This window comes from Ischnura elegans, chromosome 11 (assembly GCF_921293095.1).
Source record: "Ischnura elegans chromosome 11, ioIscEleg1.1, whole genome shotgun sequence".
NCBI lineage: Eukaryota > Metazoa > Arthropoda > Insecta > Odonata > Coenagrionidae > Ischnura > Ischnura elegans.
This window is the reverse complement of record NC_060256.1, coordinates 64,211,307-64,238,966: the sequence shown is the minus strand read 5'-3', so window position 1 is coordinate 64,238,966 and position 27,660 is coordinate 64,211,307. Positions and strand designations below refer to the sequence as shown.

At 37.9% G+C, this 27,660-nt stretch overlaps 3 protein-coding genes across 4 annotated transcripts in view; 2 read left to right on the top strand and 1 right to left on the bottom strand.

Annotated features, from left to right (window-relative positions):
• The window catches only part of LOC124168093 (phospholysine phosphohistidine inorganic pyrophosphate phosphatase-like), a 41,877-nt gene that overhangs the window by 7,324 nt on the left and 6,893 nt on the right, over positions 1-27,660 (top strand). Inside the window, exons 1-3 of one of the 2 annotated variants that reach the window (XM_046546206.1) lie at positions 7,457-8,610; positions 8,702-8,891; positions 23,630-23,781. In XM_046546206.1, coding sequence (XP_046402162.1) covers positions 8,510-8,610; positions 8,702-8,891; positions 23,630-23,781 — 443 coding nt within the window. In that variant the 5' untranslated portion in view covers positions 7,457-8,509. Of the gene's footprint in view, positions 1-7,456; positions 8,611-8,701; positions 8,892-23,629; positions 23,782-27,660 lie in introns of those variants that run through there. The other variant, XM_046546207.1, reaches the window with a different exon arrangement.
• Positions 5,399-6,300, top strand: LOC124168094 (atrial natriuretic peptide receptor 2-like). Its single transcript, XM_046546208.1, has 2 exons — positions 5,399-5,935; positions 6,170-6,300. The coding sequence occupies exons 1-2, from the start codon at positions 5,785-5,787 to the stop codon at positions 6,283-6,285; spliced, it is 267 nt and encodes an 88-aa protein (XP_046402164.1). The 5' UTR covers positions 5,399-5,784; the 3' UTR covers positions 6,286-6,300.
• On the bottom strand, positions 9,415-18,482 carry LOC124168092. The gene is made up of 3 exons (XM_046546205.1): positions 17,880-18,482; positions 14,384-15,129; positions 9,415-9,997 (listed from the first exon to the last, which is right to left on the bottom strand). The coding sequence occupies exons 1-3, from the start codon at positions 17,980-17,982 to the stop codon at positions 9,578-9,580; spliced, it is 1,269 nt and encodes a 422-aa protein (XP_046402161.1). The 5' UTR covers positions 17,983-18,482; the 3' UTR covers positions 9,415-9,577.

The following is a 27,660-nucleotide window of genomic DNA, read 5'->3' as shown; positions in this document are numbered from 1 at the left end:
TGCCCTATCAACTAATTACGAAAGGGATAAAGAAATGCATATATCAGAAACAAATAAAATTCATTATTTATTGAAGAAGTACCAAATATGAAAATGCCAAAATTCAGGAATTTTTAGTACAATGAATTATGCCTTGGCAAAATTTGGTCATTAGTAGTTATTAGCTTAGGAGTCTGGCTACCGGTTGATATCAATCGACCAGTATGCAGAATATTTTCAAATCCTTATGTGGCTCTTGGAGCTGACATCAAAATCAATGTGACTTTTGAACTCTTGGAGCCTAGTATCCTGCATACTTCCAAGTCTTGGCAAATTACTGAGAGAGGGTGAGGAAAATATGAGGGTTTGATTCAAGATACAATGAAAGATACACTGAGTTGTATGTTCCACAAAATTTTAATTGACCAGCCCAGGTCTCAACATGTACACTCTGCCATTTAAAAGGTGACTATGACATAGTATACATGTCTAAACCTGGGTCGGTCAATTAAACTTTTTCTGGAACATACACCTCAGTGTAACTTTTATTACGTTTCCTGTCACCAAGTTCCACCAAATATCGCCATCTAGCCTATAGTTGGACTGATTCAAGACTTAAAATTCAAATTTAGATGCAGAAAGGGTGAGATACGTTCAGAATATTAATGTTCAGAAAGCAGTCAGTGTGGATAACTCCTTCGTGAACTTCTGAAGAACCTGAAGTCCAATGAAACTGAAACTACCCTGCTTTAACTTTCATCCCTGCCACTAAATACCACCCTGTTCCCATCTCTTCATTAATTTTTATCCATCATCTATCTTTCCATCTAACCCTGCAAACCCCAGAGTATCTTTTTTTCTTTCTTCCTCTTTGATATTTTCTGACTTACCCACTCGAATGATTGTCCTATCATTCTGTATCTGTGCATTCAAATATCCGATGTCTTCTTCTCCATTTTCTTTACACCATTTAGGATGACGTTTATAAGTTCTTGCAAGTATTTTACTTAATAGAGACGTTTTGTGATACCCCACGGTGTATAAAATCATTGGAAATTGATCTGTTATCTAATCTTGGTGTAAATGTTGAAATTAATTGTTTAAATACTGCCAAAGGGTTGGTATAACTCTAGATTGTACTATAACCTGGCTCTGATCATATACAATCCATTCCCAATGAAGTACATGAAATTTATATTCGATAAGGCAATTTAGAGAACTAATTCCAACTTCATGAAGAATTAAATTAGTTAACACAATCGTAATGTCCCATGTTGCCCAATGCTCTATTGTTTGCTCAAACATCTCTCCAGAATTAAATCAGCAGCTGCAAATATTGCAAAACTGTAGAAACAGATAAATGCTTAACCCCTCAACGCGGTCATGTGCACCCAGTACATGCCCTTTAAATTTAGTATGCCGCTGTCATGCGAACCCAGTACGCTTCCTGAACTTCTGTATCAAATATTTATTCTCCGTCAGATATTGCATTTTAAATTATAACTAATTTATCTGCTTTGTGAAGAAATGTCTTTTCTATCCAAAAAAAATATTCATAGCAATTTTATGTCTTCATATTTTTTTTTAAATGTTTGGATGAAATTCCATTTTTAACCAGCAAGTTGATGAATTTTGTATTAAAAATCAACGCCTTTCTTCAGCTGAACTATCTCGAAAACTGCTGCCTAGTCTGCTTGTGAAATGTCGGGAAGAGTCAGCTACTTTAGCTTGAGATACAATATCTTCCTTACAATCTCACTGACTTCTCTCTGCCTTCTCCTTGTGTGTTATCCCTTCGAGCCCTAAGTGTGTTTGGTCTGCCTCGTTAGTCCTAAGCAAAGAGGCCATGTGCTACGTTCTGAATTTATGTTTTTCTTCTTCTTTTGTGGACAGTAATCATTGAAGATAAGGTTCCTTCTAAACAGTCTGCATATACCAGGGCCCCTTCGAGATATTTTCTCATCTGCTGATGGAGCTTCGAAACCGCGCGCTTCAGTCCAATGGTACTACATATTCATTATGTGTGGTGCTCTTTTAGGCTGTGGGTTGTAATTCTAGTCAGGTGTAGTTCCTGTATGTGGTTATTTTTGTTTTTAATTGGGGATCGTACGGAATGGGAATTGTATTGAAAGGCAAAAAAAGTCTGTTTGTGTATTAGGTTATAATAAATTCATTGGTGAGGTGGATCTCAAGGGCATGTTATTGCATTGGTACCTAATGGAAAGAAAACACCATAAAAAGCGGTGCATATGAAGTTATTTAGGAGACTATTGAATGCCACAGTCCTAAATTAAAATGTTAATCACAGGGAAATACATATAAAAAAATTATCATTGCGTGTGAAGCTGGTCAAGGTAATAATTTTGAAATATGCCTCTCCATATCAATAGTTTGGACATGATCTTTAGACAATTTAGTACCTACCTAGACTCACAGAAAGTAGAGATGGGTCGAATAGCAGATTTCTCGAACTCGAATATCGAATTCGAATATTAAATCATTGCTCGAATATTCGAATACCTCGAATTTCGAATACCTCGAATACTAAACGATGAATGCTGGAATGTTTGACTCGGTTGCCTATGCATCAGGCAACACAAGATTTTGGGGAGTAATTTTGATTTCCTTTAAAGGATTCGAACAGGAATTTAGCTGATTAATGGAATATTTTAATTTTATGGAAACAATTGGGCATATCATTAATTCAACTAACATCGCTTTACCCCCACTCCTGCTGCCAAGTGCTAGCGGACAATCTGAGGCATTTTGTAAAATTCAAGCTCTTCTTCACCGGATTTTCTTCAATTATTTTCAGTCCCTCTTTGGGAGTTCTCACAAGATAAGAAGATGAATTGGAATTGCTATCAGGGAGAAACCAAATATCCTGAGAAAATATCCCTTCGCCTGGGACTGTAACAATAAAGATTTATAGCACCACTCATAAATTGTAACTTGATATATCTTTTCGGAAAAAATACCACATCAACTACCGAGAAGCTCTGCTGCTCATATCGAGTCTCGCCGGAATGCCAAGCCTCCGTCCTATTTTGACATTTACTTCCTCGCGTAAAATGCTTAAATAGAGTCAGAAATGCGTCGCGTTTGGTCTTGTTCTTTTTTAAATTACGCGCACATTACTAATATTTAAATCCAATAAAGGTGTAATAATAATTTCCAAAAGTCATTGTTAGACACCTTTCGGGCTAGTAGATGACTCATGCAGCAGTTGGCCTCCAGAAAGAGGGAAATTCGAAGCAGGTAGGTAGAAAAAGGTCAGTGGGTGAGAAAAGGGGGTGGGCGCGAGACACGTTTTTATTTTTCTCGCGTAACTTGATATTTTTTCGAAGCCTAGGTCTTCGTAATATGATCCCTGCGCGAGCTGGGACCTTTTTTTATTTCGGAGAAGTGGAAAGCCTCAGAGGGGGATAGCGGATCTTGGGAAATGCGCTAATGTTACTATCCCACGGTACTCATGCAGCAGTTGAGCTCCAGAAATGGGGAACTTCGAAGCAGGTAGCCAGAAAAAGGTCAGTGGGTTAGAAAAGGGGGGCGTGAGACACGTCTTTATTGTTCTCATGTAACTTGATATTTTTTTCGAAGCTATAAGGTCTTCGTAATACGACCCCTACCCGAGCGAGGGCCTTTTGTTTGATTTCGGAGAAGATGAAAGCATGAAAGCGTCAGAGTAGGTGAGGCGAATGCTGAATAGAGGGGGATAGCAGATCGTGGGAAATGCGCCGATGTTACTATATCCCACGGCACTGGAGTTTCCTGATGGAGGAAACCGGGGATTTTCGGATTTTTTCACCCGGATCAATTTAGGTTCCCCACGTTGAACTCTTTTCACCGCTCTGACCCGCGAATTTGATGCAGTTCGTCAACTTGCCTATAACGGCGCTGCATGCACTAAAAGACTACAGTCCTGTACATTTTTCCGAGTCAACTACCAACGACGTGCGTGCGACAGTATACGACACGAATTTCAAAGTATTCGAGGCGGTACTTTTCGCATAACTATTCGAGACTTCGAATATCGAATATTTTCTAGTATTCGAGGTATTCGAGAATTCGCGGATACTATTCGCACATCTCTAACAGAAAGACATTTCCTAAGGAGAATTCCTGCAGCTGGGAGGAAATCAAAGCCCCAAAGGAGGTGTGCAGTTTGTGTCAAGTATGGGAAAAGAAGAGAGCATATACTGGTGTGAACAATGTGCAGTGGGCTTATGCTTGGATTGCTTTGAATAATGTCAGACAAAGTAGAATTACATACTAAGGCTAAGTCATTTGAATATTTACATGTTGGCATTTCAAGCAACAGAACATGAGTACCCAGTGAGAAATGGGTGGTGGAATCCACGTGGAACCCACGTGGAGATGTAACGTGGATACCACGTGTTTTTGGTCATGGAATCAACGTGGAATCCACGTGGAAATTTGGTGGAAAAATTAAAACAGCAGTAGGTGCTGTCCTAAAACCATTAAAACCTCAACCACTCTATATCTAAACCTTCTATATATGTGTCTACGATTTTTCATGTGCTCTCATGGCTGCCTTTCCACGAATTATATAAAAATAGAATGTGCGATACATTTTCACATAACTAGCGTGGTTTCAGGATGATAAATGACGCAATGTCACCAGAGAGTTAAGTACCACAAATTAGAAATTCTGTTTAACATTTAATGCTAATCACCACAAATCCACTTGAAATCAACGTGGATTCCACGTGGGTCCAACCACTCAATATCCACCACCACCAAATATCCACCACTCAACGTGGATTCCACGTGGGTTCCACGTGGATTCCACCACCCATTTCTCACTGGGTAACTACTGATAACAGATTTTGCCATAGAAAAAATTAACAACTGCAAGCGACTGGCTGGTGAAGATACAAAACATAATACAAGTACTTTATCCTTGTGGCAGAAAAAAAAACACCTGGGAAATCCAAACTTCACCTATGCATCCGCAGCTCTATATGATAACCATTACACTACGGCAACTGATAAGTGCAGGAGGGGTAGTTACCACTTTAAAAGCCAATTATGTATATAGAAAAACTTAGCTTGCGTATGCATGAAAAAACTGAAATTATTGAAGGTCCACACAATCTAACTATGAATTTTAATTTATGGTCTGATAACCCGATGAATACAGTATGTATATATGTATTAGAGATTCCTTCCAGCAATTTTATAATATTCTACGTCGCTATTCTTGTGAAATTATGTGTTTTTCTTACGACTGTTGTTTCGCCATTATTTTATAAATGTGAATGATTTTCAAATTATGGCCGTATGATGTTATTTCTACTCATACTATAGAAGCGCCAAGAATGGAAAAATTATTCTAACGCATAAATCCCTTAATGAATACTCTAAAAAGATGAAACAAAAACAATATCTATGGAAGTGCTGAAAGTTTGGCATCCATTTTGTCATTACTCTGGATGTTTGTCAGCCTGGCCGTAAGAAACCCATCGCAAGCTTGCTTTATAAGCGCTTTCCTTATTTCTTCCTTTCACCTTATCTCAATGACTTATAATGTGCTAGCTGGGATGGTTATGTAATTGTTTGAATCACGTTGGAACACTAACAAAAGTATTTGAAAGAAATAATCATACTAGGGATGCTCACCCCTCCCCCGACCATGTTTTACATTTTCTCTTGTTATCATCAGTTACAAATGGGTAACGCAAGTGGCAGAGCACTTCATTTAATAAAATTGAATAAATATGCTACATTTATTTATTAATATTTCATCTTTTACCTGAGGTGGAGACCATTGGTGATGCTTACATGGTGGTATCTGGTTTGCCTTCTCGAAATGGAGATGCCCACGCAAAAGAAATTGCACTGATGGCATTAGCTATACTTGATGCTGTCTCATCTTTCAACATTCGGCATAGACCAGATGACCAGTTGAGAATCAGAATTGGAGTGCATTCTGGTGAGGTTAAAAATCATCTTTTCTGAGAATATGGTCATCTAATGAAGCTAATTGTATTTAAAAGGGAGTAGACAGGTAAACTGACTCTTTTTGAGGGATATTTCTATTTCTCATGAGTACCTTTTATCTCTTTCAAGGAAATAAAATTAAGTTACTAAAAATTTATTTTCATATCTTGCGCACGTATTCATATCATCATATTGCACACGTCATTCACACCTCTTTATATTATAGGTCCTGTGTGTGCTGGTGTAGTAGGTGTAAAAATGCCGCATTACTGTTTATTTGGCGATACAGTCAACACAGCTTCCCGCTTGGAATCTACAGGCGAACGTAAGTTAACAACGTGATGATAAATATTGAAATTCATTCTGGAAATTATGAAGATGCTTATGGTAACACATATCAGCAAATAATGGTATGGTAATAGTTTGGAACAAGTTTTCCAAATGATATTTTTTGAAAACATGTATTACCATTTTAAATGCGTATCTGTCAAAACTTACATGGAGATGAAACCTTTCATGCCCATTTGTCAGCTATAGCAACACAATTTTCGGAGGCAAACAAACCAATGTCTACTATAGCCAAAGAGGTTTTTCCTACTTCAAAGAACAAACATCCGATCCATGTGACAGTGCTGATGGAAAGAGACCTCATCCCACGCAATAAACTCGGGCATGACATATGCCTCACAACCCAGCTCACCAATAAGGGACTATACCCAGTGAGAAATGGGTGGTGGAATCCACGTGGAGAATTAACGTGGATACCACGTGTTTTTGGTCGTGGAATCAACGTGGAACCCACGTGGAAATTTGGTGGAAAAATTAAAACAGCAGTTGGTGCTGTCCTAAAACCATTAAAACCTCAACCACTCTATATCTAAACCTTCTATATATGTGTCTACGATTTTTCATGTGCTCTCATGGCTGCCTTTCCACGAATTATATAAAAATAGAATGTGCGATACATTTTCACATAACTAGCGTGGTTTCAGGATGATAAATGACGCAATGTCACCAGAGAGTTAAGTTCCACAAATTAGAAATTCTGTTTAACATTTTATGATAATCACCACAAATTCACTTGAAATCAACGTGGATTCCACGTGGGTCTAACCACTCAATATCCACCACCACCAAATATCCACCACTCAACGTGGATTCCACGTGGGTTCCACGTGGATTCCACCACCCATTTCTCACTGGGTACTTATATGAAATATTTCGGTAACAATAGAAGTGACCAAGTCAAACAAATGGGCGAAATAATGAATTTTCAAGTAGGCAAAATGGGTAATCCTATTGAAGTATCCAATCGGTTGTGAATATATCAACCCCAAATTATTCAAATACATCATGTAATTATATACAAAAAAATACATGGAATGTTATCGCAGCTGCTTAATCGAAATAAAATTTAAATCTTTGAAAACTGAAAATTTATTCATCAGTTTAGAGAAAGAGGTACATAAAACAATAAATATTTATTCATATTGCTTTTTTGAAAAAAATATCAATGGTAGCACATTACATTACACAAGTTGATCAAACATCAAACAATATTGATCCCATATTATGAAAGTTATAAATTATTGAGTGATAGCATCACTGTGTTGGGATTTGATGCCTGCCGTGCTTGAGGGGTTAAAATTCCTTTATATGCACAAGTCACAGCATTTTATGATACTCTCATGTGTTTGAAGATCAATATGCAACGGGAAAATTAGACATTAATGCTAATTTTTAATCTGATGAGCACTTAAGTGTCCCAACTACTTGTATAATAAAATTAATTTCAATAACACAAAAAGATTAACTAGGAGGACATAAGTAAACTTTTTCTCCTGCAATTCCATACTGCCGTGAATGTTGGATAGGTATGTCACTTCTTCTAGGATGAGGAATTCTTTATCGGAATAAATAAGATATTCAGTAAATATAACTCAGTTCAAGAAGCATCTCACAACAGTCACTTGATGTTATTAACAAAATATTATTTTACTAATTGTAAGTATTATTTTTTGTCAAAGTATTTTGGGTGTGTATTCTTTTAAAATTAGACCGTTGATTTCGATGTTGTAGTTTTAATTTTCTATATAAATGTTCCAAGGCTAAATATGTCCTAGAAGTTGTTTTTATTCTAAGTCAAAGGTGTACCCCAATCGAAAGGAAATAAGACATTTTACTGGAATAATCCGACCATATGCCTCTTACCCTACGTTCTGTGGTCTTTATACTTTGTAGTACAATTAATACTCACGGAAGAATGTGACAATGCTTCAACAGTAAGGTCATAGATTAGAGTAATGTGTAACTGATATCGTGACCATAATAACCACAGACCGAATTGCCGCGGGAATATTTGGACGCTTCGATAGTATCGAAATATCGATAGTGTTTTGTTGTTTCTTGCCGATTTGAAGTCAGTGTGGATAAATTATAGAAACCAGTAATAATAGTGATTTTAAATAGTTTTGCTGGCTTTGTCATTGAAATATTCGACTGTGTCTGTTATAAGTACATGTGTTATTGAGTTGTGATTGGTTTAAAAAGCTTCTATCCTTCTATCATGTCGTGGGCAAAGTGTGTTAGGGGTGTGATGTTGGACATCTCCGGTGTTTTAAAGAATGGGGATATCGCTATTCCAGGCTCCATTGAGGCAGTGAAAAGGTCTAAGTTTTAACTTGAAAATTTGCTTTTATTTCCCTTCGTTTTTGTCTGAAATAGGCTTTACTCCGCTATCATTTCAAAACTATTTCAGACTAAGAGATGCTGGAGTAGTAGTGAGATTTGTCACTAATGAAACTCAACTCACTTGTCGAATGCTCTGCGAGAAGCTTATAAGGATTGGATTTCAACTGACCGAAAACGAAATATTTTCTCCGGCTCCCGTGATGGTGAAATTATTGAAGGAGAGGAAACTGAGACCAATGTTACTGGTCCATCCCAGGGTGAGTAAAATTCATGCTTTCAGAACGTAATACATATTTGTTTAGGCAAATTATATTTTATCTCCACATTGTTCAGGGAATCTTTAATGTAATGACTGAAGTCATCGCTTAAATTTAAACACATTTTGTACTTTTTCGTTGGATGAAATGAGAGTTAACTTTTGCAACAGGCACACGTATTTGTGGGGTAAAACATGCGGTGTTACAGATTACTCCTCTATTTTCAAAACTTTTATTTAATACTTTCATGGAACTTCACGTATTAGAGAAAAATTGATCGTATCTTCACCTTTTTCTGTGTGCAGAATGGCATCTTATCATAATCGAGGGAAAGTCACCTACATTAATAGTACGTAATGCAGAATTTTTGTCAGACTCTTAATGATACTGTTCTAAAAAATAATGAAGCCTTACTCAGTATAATTTTCCTCTGGAAATTTTATTATCTGAAGAATTGATTACGCCATGGGAATCACTTATGGGTACATAGAAATTGTTCAGTAAAAATTAAAGATGGCACAAATTTCTAATTATTAATTTTTATTGATGTTTACATAAAGTTTATGTAAAAATGTATGCGCATGAAAACAAATATGCATACTCTTTTTTGGTGTTTTCTCAAACGTTAATGCTCATGGAAAGATTTTATGATACTTTTCATCCAAAGTAAATGTCACTTTCGGCTTTCATCTTTCAAGTAATTTTGTCCCTGGTACTTCCCTTGGTATATTTCTAAACCTCTGCCTTAGTTCAGATACAGAGCAGCAATACATGACACCTTTATGGGGATCATTTCTTGCTTTCCAAGAAACCCAATGGATTCTGTTGCAAACATCATTGCAAACGGGAGGCTCAGAATATGTTGGATTAGTTGCAGGTTGATTTAACAGAACAAAGGCTACACTTTCATTTTTACGATAGTCCGCAACAATTTTCCAAATGTATTTAGGCACAGGAACTTGACGTTTATTCCCTTGAGCAAGATAAAAGGGTACATCATTCCCATTGGTGTCCTGGAGCATTACAATTCCATATGTCCCAGTGAATATATGGAGATCATGTGGAGTTGGTGTTGTTGCCTTAATGCGGCTAGCATTCTCTAATACCTGCAAAGGAAGAAGCAACAATCATCAACAACACTTAAGGTGTCATGGCATTTTATTGTATCACTATATTTGATTAAATGTTACAGAACATTCTGTATGGTTTTCAGTGATTGCATTAATTTTTTTATCACTTTGTCTGCTTAACCTCCACATCATATCTCACTATATGAGTATAATTACTTACTGGCTATTCAAAATTATTTCCAATTTTTTGTTCTATTGTATATTTTGATTGGGCAAAGTAGAGACTTGAGATCTCTATAAATCTATTTCAACAAAAGGCGTGTGCTATGCTTGAATTATTTGGGTTATCACTTGAAAGGAATCCTATCACCAGGGTTCCCACTCAACCGTGAAAACCTTAAAACTGTGAATAAGCCGTGAATTTAGTCTACCGTGAAAAAACCTGGAAAAAGCCAAAGTGAATTTCGTCATATGGCCTTAAAAATCTTTCAAACTTGATTTTAGAACTTCGATTGAAAAAGCAAAAGAAAAATTGATGTATCGATCATGTTTCAAAGCCAGTCATGCGTAGACACTGTCCACGCATTTATCTGCACACGTATATTCTAAGCGCAATAGGGTAGTTTCCTTCATCAAAGAAAACGAAAGGCATTGATTGCGATTCGTTACCCACCATTAGTGTATTCATAATACACAAATTATTTGGTTTTTGAAATACCGGTTTAGACGAATGGCAAGGGTCAAATTTTATCCTCATTTGAAAAAGGCCAGATTGGCGCCCATGCGATTCCACTCCACGTGACGTCACAGGGACCTAGTTTCTACACGAGAGGATAGGAGTTATACATCGTCTGAGGTTACCAATGCATGCATGAGGCACAGAGCTCAGGGAAACATGTCTTAATAATCACCTATTAAAACTGGCTAAGGTCGGAAAGTTTTCTTCGTTTGATAAGGTATTAATAAACCTTTTTTAAGCCAAGCGCTACCATTCAGCAAGGTACTCAGCTACCCGCTGGCAGCCTGCGACGTATCAGCGCTAAGCCTCGCCTCAAGGTCACCTCACCGGGCGGGAGGGGGAACCAGAAATACGACGTACGGAGATATTTCCCGGCATTCATACTTGAGCGTCGCGTTTTCGCGCGCTTGAAAATTTTCACTTTTCATTTAATCGCGAAAAATAGATGTTGTCATTTAAAAATCTAAAAGCGCGAAATACGTACTCCAGGAGTAATAATCTTTCGATTAAGGCAATAAAAAAATAATAGGAAACCACCCTATTATTGGCCCGTGTGCCATGACGACACATTGACCTTAAGCCTGTACCAAAGCCAGAAGACTGGTAACCAAAGTGTTCATTAACCCTGGCGAAAATTCAGACACTTCTTAATTTCCCTGGCACCCTGGTCCCTCCATTTTCCCGCTCGGCGCTCACAGACTTGCCGGAGCTGAATTTTGCCAGTGGGAACGAAACCCTTAGGACGGGCTCGCGGGATACACTCCTGGAGCAGGGACTATAAGCGATCAGCTTTTTTCCTCTGCCACCAGAAGGGGAAGGATGGGAAGGAACAAGGAAAGGAGGCGCCGCCACGTTGAGAGCCCAACGACGCCTCCAGGGGAAGGACGGGGAAGGAAGGGAGGGGACGAGGAATCCTGCACCGTCACAAGGCGGGCAGGTCCTACCATCAGCGAAACCAAGCTTACGCAATTAATATGCTACCAATTTTAGTAGATTTTCCTATGAGGAAGAAAAATCTATCGATCAAATCGGTAGATCTGAATTTTGCCAGTGACGTAAAGAGAGATAGCACTTTCATTGCTGCGTTCCCATTCACGGCGTCTGTCGCGTTTGTTAAATTTTTAGTTAACCTGCGGCCGATGATCGTTATGCGATCAGTATTTCTGCCTAAAATGGTTTTCCTATAGACCGTGAATTTGACGAAATCTAGACCGTGAAAACCTGGAAAAAACCGTGAATTTTATATTTCATTTTGGGTGGGAACCATCATCACAGCCATCTCCAAAGAAAATCTTTACCATCCCCCCAGTAAAAAAATTATATTGCCATTATACCATTTTTCTGAACTGAAGGCGGCTGGGTGGAAAATAGCAAGTAGCCAATCAGAAGCGCTGCCCCTTCCACCTCTCCGTTCCCCTCCATCCCCTTCCCTTTTCCCCTACGATCCCCTCCATCCGGCAGACCGGCGTTGCCAGCCTTGGGAGTAACGGTACTTTCGCGGGCGGCAGAACGAGCGCCAAAGCGATCTCCAAAGATTCGGCTTGGCAACACTGCCAGCTGGAGAGCCATGTGCACTGCTAGGAGTTCGGAGAGAGACTGCGGGCTCTTCCACACTTTCTCCTGTCGCTCTTCTGTGATTGGCTAAAAGAGTGGGTGGGTTGCGAACTCGCTCAAGGTCAGCCGCCTTCAGTTCAGAAAAATGGTATAGTTATCCGAGAATATAATTATTTTAGTTTTAGATGTGAAAAATTCATGAAATCTTAGAATGTTTTGAGGCAGCTGAAAATTGGTTAACTCTAAGCAGGTAGAGATAGCTTTTACACACACCTTACTGTGATAATTTTCATAAATAGTTTTTGCTGAATTTCTTTATCATGAGATATACAAAGCTCTGAGCTGTGTAAATCTGAGATTTTCATTTCAAATCAAAATGAAGGGATCTTGAAAAGCCTTGAACTGAAATCAAATTACTCTAAAAAATAATTTTCAATTCAATGAAAATGCTTAAAGGCATGTTGGAAAGGCTTGAGAACTACTAACAATAAGTCTTCTCAGGCTTGAGAAATTTGAGTTGCTAAATAATATCTTTCCTTTCTTTCTATGAATAGGATGTTCTCTCTTTTAGGTTTTTTGTTGATAATTATGATATTTAGGTATTATAAAAGTGGTGAACTATTATTAATTTATGCAGGAAAATACACTTGTAAACATCGATTTTCATATTTTAAAATATTATTATATCTTTTATATTATTATACCTTTTACATATTGCCAATATATTAATGTGAAGAGAAATGGTTGTAGTGATACTTGTGACATGCATTAAAGCTGAAACCATTTTTCATCCATTACTTGCCGTTCATTGATAGGATTACATTGTTAAGTTAAAAAAGAAATTATCCTTCGATATTTATTGAGTCATGTTGAATTATTTTTATTAAAACAGCACTCAACCTCAAAATGTGCATCATATTTTTTGCCCTCTCTGGATAATGAACAATTTTAAAGGAAAAGACAATTTTTTTTGTTCGAAGCATGTCTCCTCTTAGTAGGGTGATTGTACTTGGTTCTGCTACAGTGTCATTTACATAAGTAGATGAAGCACTGCTTAATTTGACCGTTTAAAGATTTTGTGCATTAAATCTTGCCCTTGGGATAATTTATGCTTGGAAACTAATGGCAGCACATTCCTAAACCTCTACGATGGTTAAAAGCACAATGCTACATGCCACAGTGGTCAAAGAGTGCAAATGAAATGGAATAGATATACCATTCACCCTTGAATATAAAACCTACTTCTTGAAATTGTCTTTCCTCCATTGAAGTGTTTTCCATTTTTAACTACTACTATTTCTCAGGGTCATGGTTTTCAAAGCACTGAGAGACTGCATTTTAAAATTTGGTGTTCAATATTCTTACGCTTGCTCTAGGGCAGGGGTTCCCAAACTGGGGGGCACGCCCCCCTGGGGGGCGTGGAGAAATTCCAGGGGGGGCGTGACACCCAAATGAAATAAATAAAAAAAATACAAAAATAATTTCCTCAGATCTTTGAAATAAAGTCTTTCTAAGTTTTCATAATTGTTTTTGTAAAGTTTCAATAAAGTTGTAAACTTTATCAAAGAAGGTTACAGGTAATTATATTCGTTTTTCATGTAATACTTGTTTTAATTTTCATCATACGTACAATTATTGAATCTTTCCATTCTGCATTACCGCATTCAACAGTGAACAAAAAAATCTACCTACTCACCGTATCAAGTAGGCACATACTTGTACGAGTAGGAGTTGGTATGTACGGCACCGTGGAAATAGGGTATTGCAAAATGGAAAGCTGATATGTGTAGCGGGGGGGGGGGGGCATGGTACAAAAAAGTTTGGGAACCCCTGCTCTAGGGAGTTGTATTTTTAATCAGCAGAACTGTGCATACATCCAAACTGCCCTTTAATGATTTATAAGGAGCCATTATTCTTTTCTTATTTAGAATGTATTCTTATAGATTAATTTCAGCCAATTACATAGACTAATGGGATATGTACTACATATAGGATTCAAATGGACATTATTATTAGGGAAATACTGTTGTGATACTGTAGAGAAGTTTTCTTGAATGTAAATATATATGTACTCCTGTGATTCTTTATTTGAATCCAGTCAAGTTTATAACTAATATTTAGATACTGACCTTCCAATTTCCATTGTTAAACTCTTGCCATTGTGGTGCCACATTGATGAAGTGGTAAGTTGCATCTTGCTGTGATTGAAGTGCGAAGTCTGCATCAGGTGATAAGTGACCTTTTGCTAGGTAACTGCTCGGTCCCCAGCCACCAATGTAGTGTTCAGCCCTTTCTCTGCTTCCCAGCGATAGTGTTAGTGTTTCCTTTTGTTTTTCCTTAGAGTATGAAGTTGCAATCGAAGGTGACATTCCCGAGAAGAATTTGTCTTGCTTGAAACTAGCTCGACCTTGCCAACTAACATCTCTATCTCTAAAGGGCACTGAATCTCCGTGAATGATGTGATGAGTATAGTCTGTAGCCAAAGTATTATAATTGAAACACACTTCAATCTGTCGAAAAAATCTTCCATTTGCTGTGCTCCATCCTATAAAAATTGTTTTTGAATTTGAGCCGCAAGTAGTATCAGTTTCATTGATAGTCTCATCAATATCTTTTGTGCAGTTTAGTGTGAATCGGTTTGAATTGGATGATTCCAGCCGACCTGTATCTTTACAGGTCAAATTCATAATTGCTACATTTTGTCCCACAAAATTATTGTTTTTTCCTGCACAGGCGACGTGGACTCTTTCTCTCTTCTTGATTAATATTGACCTGTTGCCAGCAGGACGTAAGATACCTCTGGTTTGTGAAGCAATAACTGGTAAATAGCGGTTTGGATGAGCCCCCAAAGGTACAATGCAGTCCTTACCTTGTGCTGGAAAAAGAAATAAGGTTATTGTTGCTATTAAGGTTATTGTTATTATTATACCTTTTACATACTGCCAATATATTAATGTGAAGAGAAATGGTTGTAGTGATACTTGTGACATGCATTAAAGCTGAGACCATTTTTCATCCATTACTTGCCGTTCATTGATAGGCATTGTTAAGTTAAACAAGAAATTATCCTTCTATATTTCCCTCCCAATTGCTTATGCATATAAGAAACTTAGATTTATAACTACAAAATATCAAGAAAATGAGGAAAACAGTCTCTTTGTATGTGAATGAAATATAGTTTGAATAGATGCTTGCAGTTGATTTTAGGTTTAAAAATGAAGTTGGATGGTTATTTTATTTTAATATTGTTGAGATAAGTTAATTTAATATTAAAAATGAAATATCCTGTGTAGATTCTTTTCAGAAACCCTATTTAAAAGCCGCTGTACACGGTGTATGATCAAGCGAATGAAAACATTTGCCGTGTATAACGGAAAAATTTGTGAATGAACCATCATCTTCATGTTCTATTCGCTACATTTTGACATTTCCATAGTCTTAATTAATGATCCATGGTTTTTGTGATGGAAGTATTGGAGGAAATGTTAAAAAATGTGTAAGAGACATGTATATATGTAGTTTGGAACACACGAACCGCTGAAAAAAATGTACCAATGGAATGCATACCAAAAATCATAGCAAAACTTTGAAATTGCAAGACAGGGTAGTGCTTAATAGGAATTATGAAAGAGTCCTTTAATTATGCCCCGTTCACATTACCATCTTTCTTAATTAACCAGCGTAAGATGACGTCAGAACCAACGCGCGTTCACACTTATGCCTCGTTCACATTACGATCGTCCGAGCCGTCGTCGGAACTATCGTGCATTCACATTACGATGGTTGAAACCTGTGCTGCTCTCTAGTGCTGACATCTAAAGTGAACGGGAAATTGATGATTAGCAAAGCTGTTGAGGTTTGCATTGACAAGATGTTACTGTTTTCAACTTGTATTTACCGAATAATTTTTCTTCCGCTCATATTCTTCCATCCTAGGACAAATCCATGAAAATAATTGAGCTTAACGAGCTTTTCGTCCTTCTCTTGTCGCTTCCGTTTCCGGTCTCCCAGCGCCTAACCATAGTAAAGTGGCAACGTTCGGAACTACGTCAACTATAGTCAGAACTTGCATTCACACGGCTAGTTATCTCAACTATCGTTAGGACGACGGCTCGGACGATCGTAATGTGAACGGGGCATCACCATGGTTAGACCCTGGCGACATCTGATGAGTGGTAAAGTAATTCCAAGTGAAAAATGAATTGACAAGAGCGAATAACTTGTTGGAAGGAAATAGAGAATGGGCAGGGAAAAGTTCTTGTGTTAATTGCAATGATTTAAACATATGTGCATATTATGAGCTGCTTATGAATTAAAAATTGCATTCCAGCGTCGACAATCATTGTTCCTTGCTACGCAGAAGGTAATTCAAATGTGTTCGTCCAACTAATCATTTCATCCATAGTGTGGCTTGCATTCTTCTACTGCTCTATTTAATACGAATAAAAGCGAATATTAGTGATAATTAGGTTGATATCAACAACATATACTACTACTTGCCCTTGATTCGGAATTGTTGACAAATCATTGATGTAGGTGAAGAAAATCGAGGACCTAATCTTGAGACTTAAGCCTCAATTTGAGACACTTGTGATTTGGGATGGAGATACACTTTTCGATGCATTACATTCATAGCTATTATTGTTTTCTGATTTTGACAAAGGACATGATCCAATCTGATGCTATACCGTAAATTAAAACTCTTTTACCTCTTCTACAAATGTGGACGAATAACTTGTAGAAATGTGACGATTGTTTAAATTTAACTTATGAAATAAGAGAGAGAACGTGGTATTTCTTGCGATATGTGGTATCACCCGACGTTTCTAAATTTATTTTCTATCGTTACATCTGACTAGCCGTTAGCCTGATACTTTATATTGATATGGGAAGAACTTTTGTTCAAGGATGAACATAAGTGATCTTTTTCAAACTGGGACAAAGAACTCTTACCAAAACATTAAAATCATTGTGACCTTCGGATTTTTATTATGGCAGTTTCGCACATTTTACTTAATTCTAGCAAAATATTAATATAGATTATTCAATCTGTCCGTAACAATACAATACGAGCTAATAGCTAATTCACTACGAACTATATAGTATATCGCATAACTTAAATCAGGTTTAAAATCTCATAATATACAACAAATTACGGAATGAATCAATTACACTTTCCTTAGAATTAATTCTGACGAATATAATTCAACAATAACGGCCGTCTCCTCTTCGAATGCTTTATTTTCTGTTTTCTTTCCTCCTATCCCACTTCGTTGCTGCTTCGCCTTCTTCTTTTTCTAACCAGCTTCCCAGCTTTTAACCAACTTGCGTTCACACACGCATGAACTACCGCCAACCATGGTCGGAAAACGGTGGTCAGAATCCCAACCACGGTTAACGGGAACTTGCGTTCACACCTCGTTTTGTAACCATGGTCGGGGCTAACCGGCGTAAAAAGGACGTAGTGTGAACGGGGCATCCTTGCCCCGTTCACACTACGTCCTTTATTGGAAACGGCCATTAAGTATATCCTTAATCTAGCGTTTCTAAATTAATAGCAAATTTTTACTTTTTTGCTATTATTTATATTTATCAGTTTTCATGCTCTACACATGTGATAATTACCTGCGTGTACATGGGTGAGCTGCCAGAGAACGAAAACCGCTGTCAGAATACGCATTGCCTTTCTAGACAAGGCAAGTGTTTCCAGTGTGCTTGCGGTGCGCATTTTTCCAACTGAGGTTTTCCGTGTAGAACACAACACTGCAGGTTCGCGCTGGGATGTTAACGGTGGATAAATTTTTGGGTGGACCTTCTGCGTTCACGCGTCGGATAGTGGCTATCGCCGTATCTATTTCCCGTATGTTCCGTCAAAATATGCCCCAGAGGGTGCTCAGTGTGGTGAGTGATCCATGACGATGGATGCGCTACCGCTACTGGCTTCCTTCTCATCCCAAATTCCCACAAGGAAGTTGCAATCATCCGCTATCTTCGCATTTCCTGTTGTCCGCATTTGACCTTATTCTGCAGTCGTTCGCGCGAATGTGTTTTCGTTCTAGTTTGCTGAATCGAGGGATTATAGAACCTTGTTCCTATAATTCAAGGCGAAGGGTATTTAATAATATTTTTGCTGCGACAAGATAACTCGTCAACATTACTAGCGAAGGGAGCTTCACTTCATTTACAAATCATTCGTCCCTTGATGTGATTTAAGCAACTAGAAAATGTGATGTACCGAAGGGTTGTCCCTTGTATGACGATGTCAATCGAGCCGTGAACAGAATCACTGCTGGGCCTTCATGCTACTTCAATGAGACTAAATGACGCAATGTTACGACCTCGTTCGCGTCGTAACGAATATCTGATTGTGAGTCGAGCATTGCGCGCTCAGCGTAACTGTGCCTACTCTACCGTCCATTCTAGTGCGCTGGTGTTATCGTGTCACGGAAATTATGAAAATGTTTTTCATAGTTAGTCATCAGTTGTTGTTAATGTTGCGAACCATTTATTTCGACATCGCGAGATAATTTTGTCGTTGACGCTAGATGTGAACGTCTAGGAGAATAGGTGAACATAGATACACTGTTCCAGTGTCGGATCCAGAGAGGGACTGAGGGAGTAACTATAGCCCCTTCTCCCCTCTGGTATCCAATTTACACTAGATAAAATGGTAATTTTGCTAGGACCACCGCTACTGTTGGGAGGTTACTCTAGGACCTCCACCTTGCCCCCCGCCTTGTCCCTATGCTGGATCCGCCGTTGCGTTGTTCTACTTTTTCACTGTTAATGAGCATTTTTGGTGGGGATGGGTACTTACAATTAGTATGCATTTATTATACTTGTGGTAAGATTTCAATTGGACGTAATGGGTATGTCCTCCTACTCCAATGGAAAATATTTGTAGGTACTCCCTTGCTGAACACTGCGGACTCAGGGAAAAAATCGCTCTCCTGATTTGGTCTACAAATTAGTTGTTTACGACATGTTATTTTCGTTGTGTTAATGACGCGGTTGTTGTTGACCTTGCATTCCTTCGTGGGACTACCTTCTCTTCGTGAAAAAAAACGCCGGAGGGAGGATCTCGGGAGAGCTTCTGTACGCGAAAGATTTCGGGGAATTTTCTGAAAGCATCTTTCCTTCGTTTTGGAAGGTTAAATCTATTTTTATTGATCTGAGTAAAATTAGCGAAATCTCTTGCTTTCCGCGGCGGGTGGGGCATGAAAATATTTCTAACTATTGTCATTGGCGCGTCTTGAATTTGTTGTTACTATTTTCTTTCGTATATTCCCTAGCGCCAAAATGACGATCGTCGAGTCGACTCTTACTCGTCATGAACATCCGATGCCAAGTCGCGAGGTAGTGTAGCTCGTTGTCAGATTTTCATAATTTTAGCTCTATTTAGGGGAGAAATATAAATATTTTGAAATTTTTAAAACATCCATAATGTACCTAAAGAACTATGATGCATTGGAAGGAATAAATTGATTTTATACGAGTAGCGATAGCTGTGTTCTCGATGTTCTTACGGCAAGAGTTCGTGAACATTATGAAATAGTAAACACTTTTTATTTCACTGTTCTACGTTGATTAGAAACTACAAAATATCATTTCATTTAGAAAGAACCTCGGAAAAATAAGTAGGATAGGAGCACGATATTCATAATATAAATTGAAGTGGACGGGGTTTAAATATTCTCGCATCACAACTAAAAAGTCGGACAATGATTCCACCCCTAAGGTTAGTTTATAAGTGATATCTTTCTCTTGTTTTGAGACGAATACTATGTTAGGTTTTCGAGAGGTTATGATTACGGTTATGAGGTTAAGATTACGGAATATAATGGTTGGTCTTAGGGCGTATACAAGGTGGAGAAAAATTGTGTCTCGAAATTTTAACCCTGGGTATATGATCAATCAATCAATCAATCAATTTATTAGTCGTTAAATGATACAAATCACAATAGACATTGTCAAAAATAATACATATATATACAATATACACTTACAAACAATGAAAAGGATCACTACATGAAAAACAAAAAGATCACATATTAAAATAATAATTGGCCCATTAGTCACAAAGACCTGTGAAGTCCCCAGACATGTATTCTTCAAAAGAATATAGGGGTTTCCTACGCAACCATTTCTGGATCGTTTTTTTTAAATTATTAGTGTCTTTTAGTTTCACCTCTCTTGGCAGTATGTTGAATGCCTTAATAGCCATGTTTTTAAAACTGTTTTTGGACTTTGACAATCTATAGAAAGGTGTATCAAGGTCTTCTTTATGCCTGGTGTTGTGATGCGAGTAGGAACCAAAATTACTAATTATGTTTAGGTCAAAAACGCTCCATTTTTAAACCACAGAAACTTTTAGCCAAACGCTCCGATTGGCCGCGATTTTGCCGTTGCCGGATGTTCCGGAGAAGTCACGACTTCGATTCCTTCGAATGCTTTGCCTGCCAGAGATCGCGATCCGCAAAAGCGCTAACTCGCGCCGAATCTGAGCGCTTGGCTACATTGGCGTACAGTGGCGCCGACTCCATGGGGCTTGAGGGGCCCCAGCCCCCTCAAAAATTCGTTATGGGTGTGAGGAAAAAATGTGTCAGGCTTATCGATTTTCCCCGGAGTGTTCTGATATCGAGATTCGAGTCATGAGGATTCTAATGTTGATCATATGACTCTTCTAAAATGATTAAAAAACTTAAAACTCACTACTTATAAAATTTCCGGGGGCAATATCCCCGGTTTGGGCCCCCCCAATATTTTTTGTAAGTCGTACCTAGCGAGGGGCAGGAGGGTGCAGCTGTCTCCCCCCCCCCCAGAAGAAAAAAAATCGCAAACGTCTCTAAGGAAAATAATATTTTTTTCAAGCAAATAATTTTAAAAACTAATAAAGAGCTGTAACAGTTTCCTTCAAATGTTGGTTTGATTCACCTTTTTCATACTTAAATCTTACCCACAGCTTGAACAACCGTGGCTTGCCCCCCCCCCCCCCCCCCCCCCCCAGTTTTGATCCTGGGTACGCCCTTGCTTAGCTTTAAGCTTTAAGAACTATAAGTTTCTTTGGTTTAAAAATGGTTCGTTTTCGACCTTAACATCAAGGGTATACTCAGAATCAAACCTGGAGGTGGGCAAGCCGTGGTAATTCAAGTTGAAACTCAGAAAAGGTTAAGGGAACCAAAATTTTAAGAAAATTATTACAGAACTTTATTAGTTTTTAAAATTTTATAAGAGCACTTTATTAGTTTTTAAAATTACTTGCTCAAAAATAATATTTTTATTTTAATTGCATGTTTTATACTAATATCACTTTTCTGGGATTTAAAGAAAATTTGATCAAAACTTTCGTTTTGAACTAAATGTACTTTTTCTTCAACAGGGGGTGAGGGGGCAACTGGGCAAGGTAACTAACTGCTCCCCGCTGGGTACGCCCATGCGAAACATCATTATATAGTAATTTTGGTTCTTGCTGGAATCAGCTATCCACGGTTAAAATTTCATGACTCAATTTTTCTTCGCCATGTATATTCCATTAGGTTTGGGCATTAATAGGGTATATATTTAGGTTTAGCACAGATATGATTTTTGGATATTACTCAAAATTTCCTTTTGTATTTCCAAATTCCAATTACATTTCAAATTGTGTGGAAAATACAACTGGACATTATTATTGCCTATCATACTTAATAGCGAATTAAAAATGAATTTATTTGGCTTTCAGTGCCCGCCGAAGAAAATATTGGCATAAGGTAGGCAATCTTTTATGCAAGTCAGCAACTTATTTTATTTTTCTCTATTTACACTTTGCATAAACCGATGAAAGCAATTTATCCAGTCTCTTCTGAAGAAGGGCATTGGGTTCCTGTGGTGGCTAGGGTGTTGGTTTCCCACCCCCTGGGCTTGGGTTCAAATCCCAGTGGTGGCAGGGAATTTTCAGAGACTGCCCGAACCCTAATTGAATCTTCTTGAATGTTATGTGGAGGACTTTCCAAGTGTAACTCTCCATCGGTTGGATGAGACGTAAAGCTGTGGTCTCCTTGGCACCTTTCATTTAAAGCAGGCTAATTTCTGAGGCCGGATTTCTCTCCACCCTTCACTACCGCCCTTTGGTCATTGCACAAATGACCTATACTGTCGCTCGCCTCCTTCAAATAGCATATCTACCTAATCTGTAGAAGTCATGTAGACAAATTGTCAGCATAAGTCAAAGAGAGTGAAGTTTAACTTGTTTATGCCATAGCTGGTCCTAAAGTCGTTTAAAGGAGAAGAGTGATATTGGGAAGGGAGCAATGTGGTATCTTATATCCAAACCAGTGAAATCCTGTCATTTCCTGCTGTTGTGTGATAGATCGCGGTCCGGTTCTCCCTGTTTGAAGCCATTGGCATGTGGATTACGTAAATTTATATTAAGGAAGGGATGTAAGGTCCTTTCCTTGGGCATCTCTAGTGATGTTCTCTATGAGCCATTAGCTTGATATGATACATAATTTGGTAAATAATGAGTAATGATAAACATATTTAACCTATCAATCAAGCTTTAAGACAATATCAATCAGTTAGGGTCTGTAGCTCATTAATGTTTCTTTTCCTTGGGAACAATAATGTTGGTTTTGTATCTATCTGACACTTCACATTACTGAATTATTCCTAGTAAGCTTGGTAGTTTTCTATTGTACCTTTAAAATTGGTGACTAATATAAATGTGGAAACTGGTGATTATTTGAAAATTTTGCTTGAAATTGAGCACTGAAGTTGGCAATGGAGGATTTAATTTTGAAAGTGGACTTATTTATCAGTTTGCTTCCATATTTCCCATAAGAGTGTAAAATTATTCGTAAATATTTTGATTAAATAGTTCTTTTAATGAGTGTACCATGTTATTCAACTAACTATTTTAAATTTATCCTTCAATTTCTATTGTCATGATGGTTGCTTCAAATGGGAAGCCTCAAGTGTGAATGATATCTAATTAATAATTTGTTAGCCTTGCATTCAGACCTTAATGCAGCTGTGTTGAGAGAAGTAAAATAAATGATTGGTGAATCACCATTGCTATCAGGATTAATGCCACTTGTCTGTTTTGGAAGACAGTTTCAATGGTATTGCTTTCAGCTTCCTCAGGTCAGTGAAGGCATGTGAAATAAAACCCTAAAGCAATGGTGCTTCATTTATTTCATCCCACAGAAGCCTTCACAAAGAATTAATGATTGGTTTTATCCAAGGCTCCATTAATCATTAAAACTTATGTGAAATGTTTTATGTTATTCAAACATTATTCCAAAATTTAATTTCTTTTCAATCAAATTTTTAGTGATAGAGAGGTAACAATATGTTTTATTGAAACTTAATTATGGAATTGTATGCTTTTGTTGAAGGCATTACCTCAGTTTGAAGGCATCGATCAATCAAATCCAAATTGTGTGGTGGTGGGTGACGCTACTGATGTATTTACATATGAAAAGTTAAATGACGCTTTTAGGCTGTTGATGGAGCAGAAAAGAGCAAGCCTGTTTTCTCTTGGGCGTGGGTAAGTATATGTTATGGTTTAGAATTAAATACCTATTTGCTGTAATTTTACATTGAATTACTTAATGTATACAGACTGTCCCAAGGGTTGTGTGTCATTTTTGACCTGTAATTTTAGTAACTTTGTATCGAGCAATGTTCATGAAAATTGGCATACTTATGGGGAAAGGTCCTAAGTTTTGTTGAGTGTAAGCAAAATTTTACAATTTTGACCTTTTGACCTCAGAATGTGGGTCCAAACCAAAAATTTGAATTTGCCTTATGGGGTTTCAATGTTAAAAAAATGGAGATAGAAAAAAGTCTGAATTTCATTGACCAAGATGTCAATTCTTAAGTTTTCAGACATGAGAAACCCGAAAATAACACTTTTATTTACGAAAATTCAACCGTTGACCCTGTAAGGTCGCCGTCAAGGTCATAAGGGTGGCAAAAAGAATAGCATACCAACAAAGGTGTCGATCAATGGGTTTTATAGGGTGCCCAAGTCATTGGTATTGTCCAAATACCCGTATTATTCACTAATTGACCTCCGAGGGTTACAATAGGGGTCAAAGGTCATAGAGTTAAACGTCGGACCATCATGACAACCAACGTGTCAAACCATAGGTTTTGAAGGGTGCCAAAGTCAGTTAGGCAGTTCATAGATCCGTATTGTTGATTTTTTGACCTCCGAGGGTCACAATGGGGGTCAAAGTTCATAGAGTTAAACACTTTGGCTGTCATGATGGCCTGACGTTTAACTCTATGACCTTTGACCCCCATTGTGACCCTCTGTGGTAAAAAAATCAACACTGTGGATCTATGAACTGCCTAACCGACTTTGGCACCCTTAAAATCCTATGGTTTGACACGTTGGTTATCATGATGGCCCGACATTTAACTCTATGACCTTTGACCCCCATTGAGACCCTCGGAGGTCAAAAATTTAACACTACGCATCTATGAACTGCCTAACCGACTTTGGCACCCTTCAAAACCTATGGTTTGACACGTTGGTTGTCATGATGGCCCTACGTTTAACTCTATGACCTTTGACCCCTATTGTGACCCTCGGAGGTCAATTAGTGAATAATACGGGTATTTGGACAATACCAATGACTTGGGCACCCTATAAAACCCATTGATCGACACCTTTGTTGGTATGCTATTCTTTTTGCCACCCTTATGACCTTGACGGTGACCTTATAGGATCAACGGTTGAATTCTTGTAAATAAAAGTGTTATTTTCGGGTTTCTCATGTCTGAAAACTTAAGAATTGACATCTTGGTCAATGAAATTCAGACTTTTTTCTATCTCCATTTTTTTAACATTGAAACCCCATAAGGCAAATTCAAATTTTTGGTTTGGACCCACATTCTGAGGTCAAAAGGTCAAAATTGTAAAATTTTGCTTACACTCAACAAAACGTAGGACCTTTCCCCATAAGTATGCCAATTTTCATGAATATTGTTTGATGCAAAGTTACTAAAATTACAGGTCAAAAATGACACACGACCCTTGGGACAGTCTCTATAATAAATCTTATACAATGTCTGAGAAATTGTTTCCTCCAATTTCTCATTTTATTTCCATATTTTGGTCTGATACTTTAGAAAAAGTAGATGACCTGTATTATTTATGCTTCTTGATAGGCTGAAATGGTTTGCTTGGTATAATGAACTGATGGCTTGGGATGTGTGGCATTGTGGCTTTACTGGATGTTCTCCCTTACCTACCCTCCTTCACTTCTAAACAAAAAGTAAATGCAATGGAATGGATTTCAGAGATATCATGACACAGGAATAAAATTACCAAGAATTGTGTGGGAAGTCATCGTAAATGAATCATCCATCCCTCTTATTTATCTGTTAGGCATTTTCCCTGCATTAAAATAGGCAACAAAACTCTTTTGTGGTTGCAGTTATTTTGTATCTCTAGTTAATCCCCTTTTCACCTTTTATCCCTCCAAAGAAGCTTTTTGCTAGCAAGCTGTTTCAAGTAGAGAATAGTTATATAGATAGGGCAAGAATACTCCATATCTACATATATATAAATAAAAAAGAGGATGTCTGTTTGTCTGTTCGCTGTGCATTTCCATACGGATGCACTGATTGTGACCAAAGTTTGTACGTAGGTGTATCTAATTCTCTTGAATCCCATAGTGCTGCTTTTGGTTGTGCCTGACTCATCCTTCATGTTGTTTTTTTCATAACCTATTGTTACATCACATCATACAACTCCCGTGGTTGGACAGCCTGCCGGTTATGGACACTTCACTCTTCACTTGTTTAAAGGGAAAATATAACTCAAAGGATACTTAACTTACATATTAACCTTTTCCCTACCGTACAGGTATATATACGTGTGGACGTTTCCTGACCTGGGAGACGACGGGCGTATATGTACGTGTGAGATTTTCCCGGTCAAGAAAACGAAACCCGTATATGAACGTTTTCTAGCTCTCCCCCTTTCAGGACGGTCGTGGGTTTAGGTCGCCTTTGTCTCGGGACCCAACGCTTCGGGGTTTAGGATTAACCCTCCGAATCCGGGAGCAGGTACCCGGGCCCTTCGTCTTTTATAACCCCTCTCAGCGTTAAGGGACAGCGGTCATACAATTGTTTATAGAGTCAATTTTCGAAATAAATATTTGTTCTTTTCTCAAGAAATATAAACTAAGAATTGAATTGTTTGTCTTTTGAGCAGTGTTTACAATTTTTAAACGAAATTCTACGACAAATATTAACTTATATCTCGAGTTATGTATAAACATCAACATGGAAATTGTTGCTGCGTTAAATGCTTTGATAATGGCCTTAGAACTTCGTTTAAAATTTGACAATGCTCAGATAAAAATGAGGAATTATATTCAATGTCTGTAATTTACGTGCAAGCAACAATTATCCATTTGCTAAATACATATAAGCAATACATAAGTTGACCGCGAACCAATGCTGCAGGTATGGTCGTAAACCGGGAAAGGAGGGAGCACAACTACTCTCGGAGTCCGAGATAATGCGGAGTCCCACCGTGGAGGGGTCGAAAAAGGTTCAGCGAGACCCTTCTTAACGAATGCCCTCCAAAAATGCTCCGTACCACGAGAAAGAAGAGTCTCTTGGGGCTCGGTACAGCAGTCAAGCTAAGACGAAAACTCCGCCGTCTTGAAAGGGTTAATACCCTTGGTGCAAACGTTTTTGGTTGGGTATGAGTTCACAAGATGTTTTTAGTTTACTCTTGTATGGACACCCATAGCGATCAATGTTGTTGAGCATGGTATAAGCTGATCCCCTGCTTGTTATACCGAAATCATTTTTTCCGATGCTTGCTGTTTAGCGTGGCTAAAAATCCTGCTGTGTGGCCATGAGTCCCTAATTTCCCACTTCTTTGAGTACTATCTTTCCTGAGTAATGCCGGGTGGCCTACTAGTTCACGAATAAAATGAAATATGCTGTGCTAAGTCTTGGCTGGAAAGCAAAGTGAGCTTCATGAAAGTGCAGAAATAATCTGTCCCCTTCAATGCATTTAAAGCCCCTCTTCTTTGATTGGCTGGGATTTCAGAAGGCTCATATGTGCACTAAAGGTTACACTTAATTACCTGGAAAAACAGTGCTTTAATTTTGTTTGAGTTGGATTTGTACTCAATTTAATTTGCACACAGTTTACCATTGCTTAATGATATCTATCTGTTCTGGAGGACCAATCGTAAAGTGAATTCCATCAAATGCTTTGTTGAAATTATTTCAGGACTAGGAATCTGTTTAAAGGATATGAGAACCTTAAATGTTGCTATTTAAAAAATTGTGTTTGATTAACAAACCAGGGGTACAATTACGTAGTGCATGGCATTGTGGTAGTAGAAATTGAATCAGCATCATTTTAAAATTTTAAAAGCATACGAAAAAT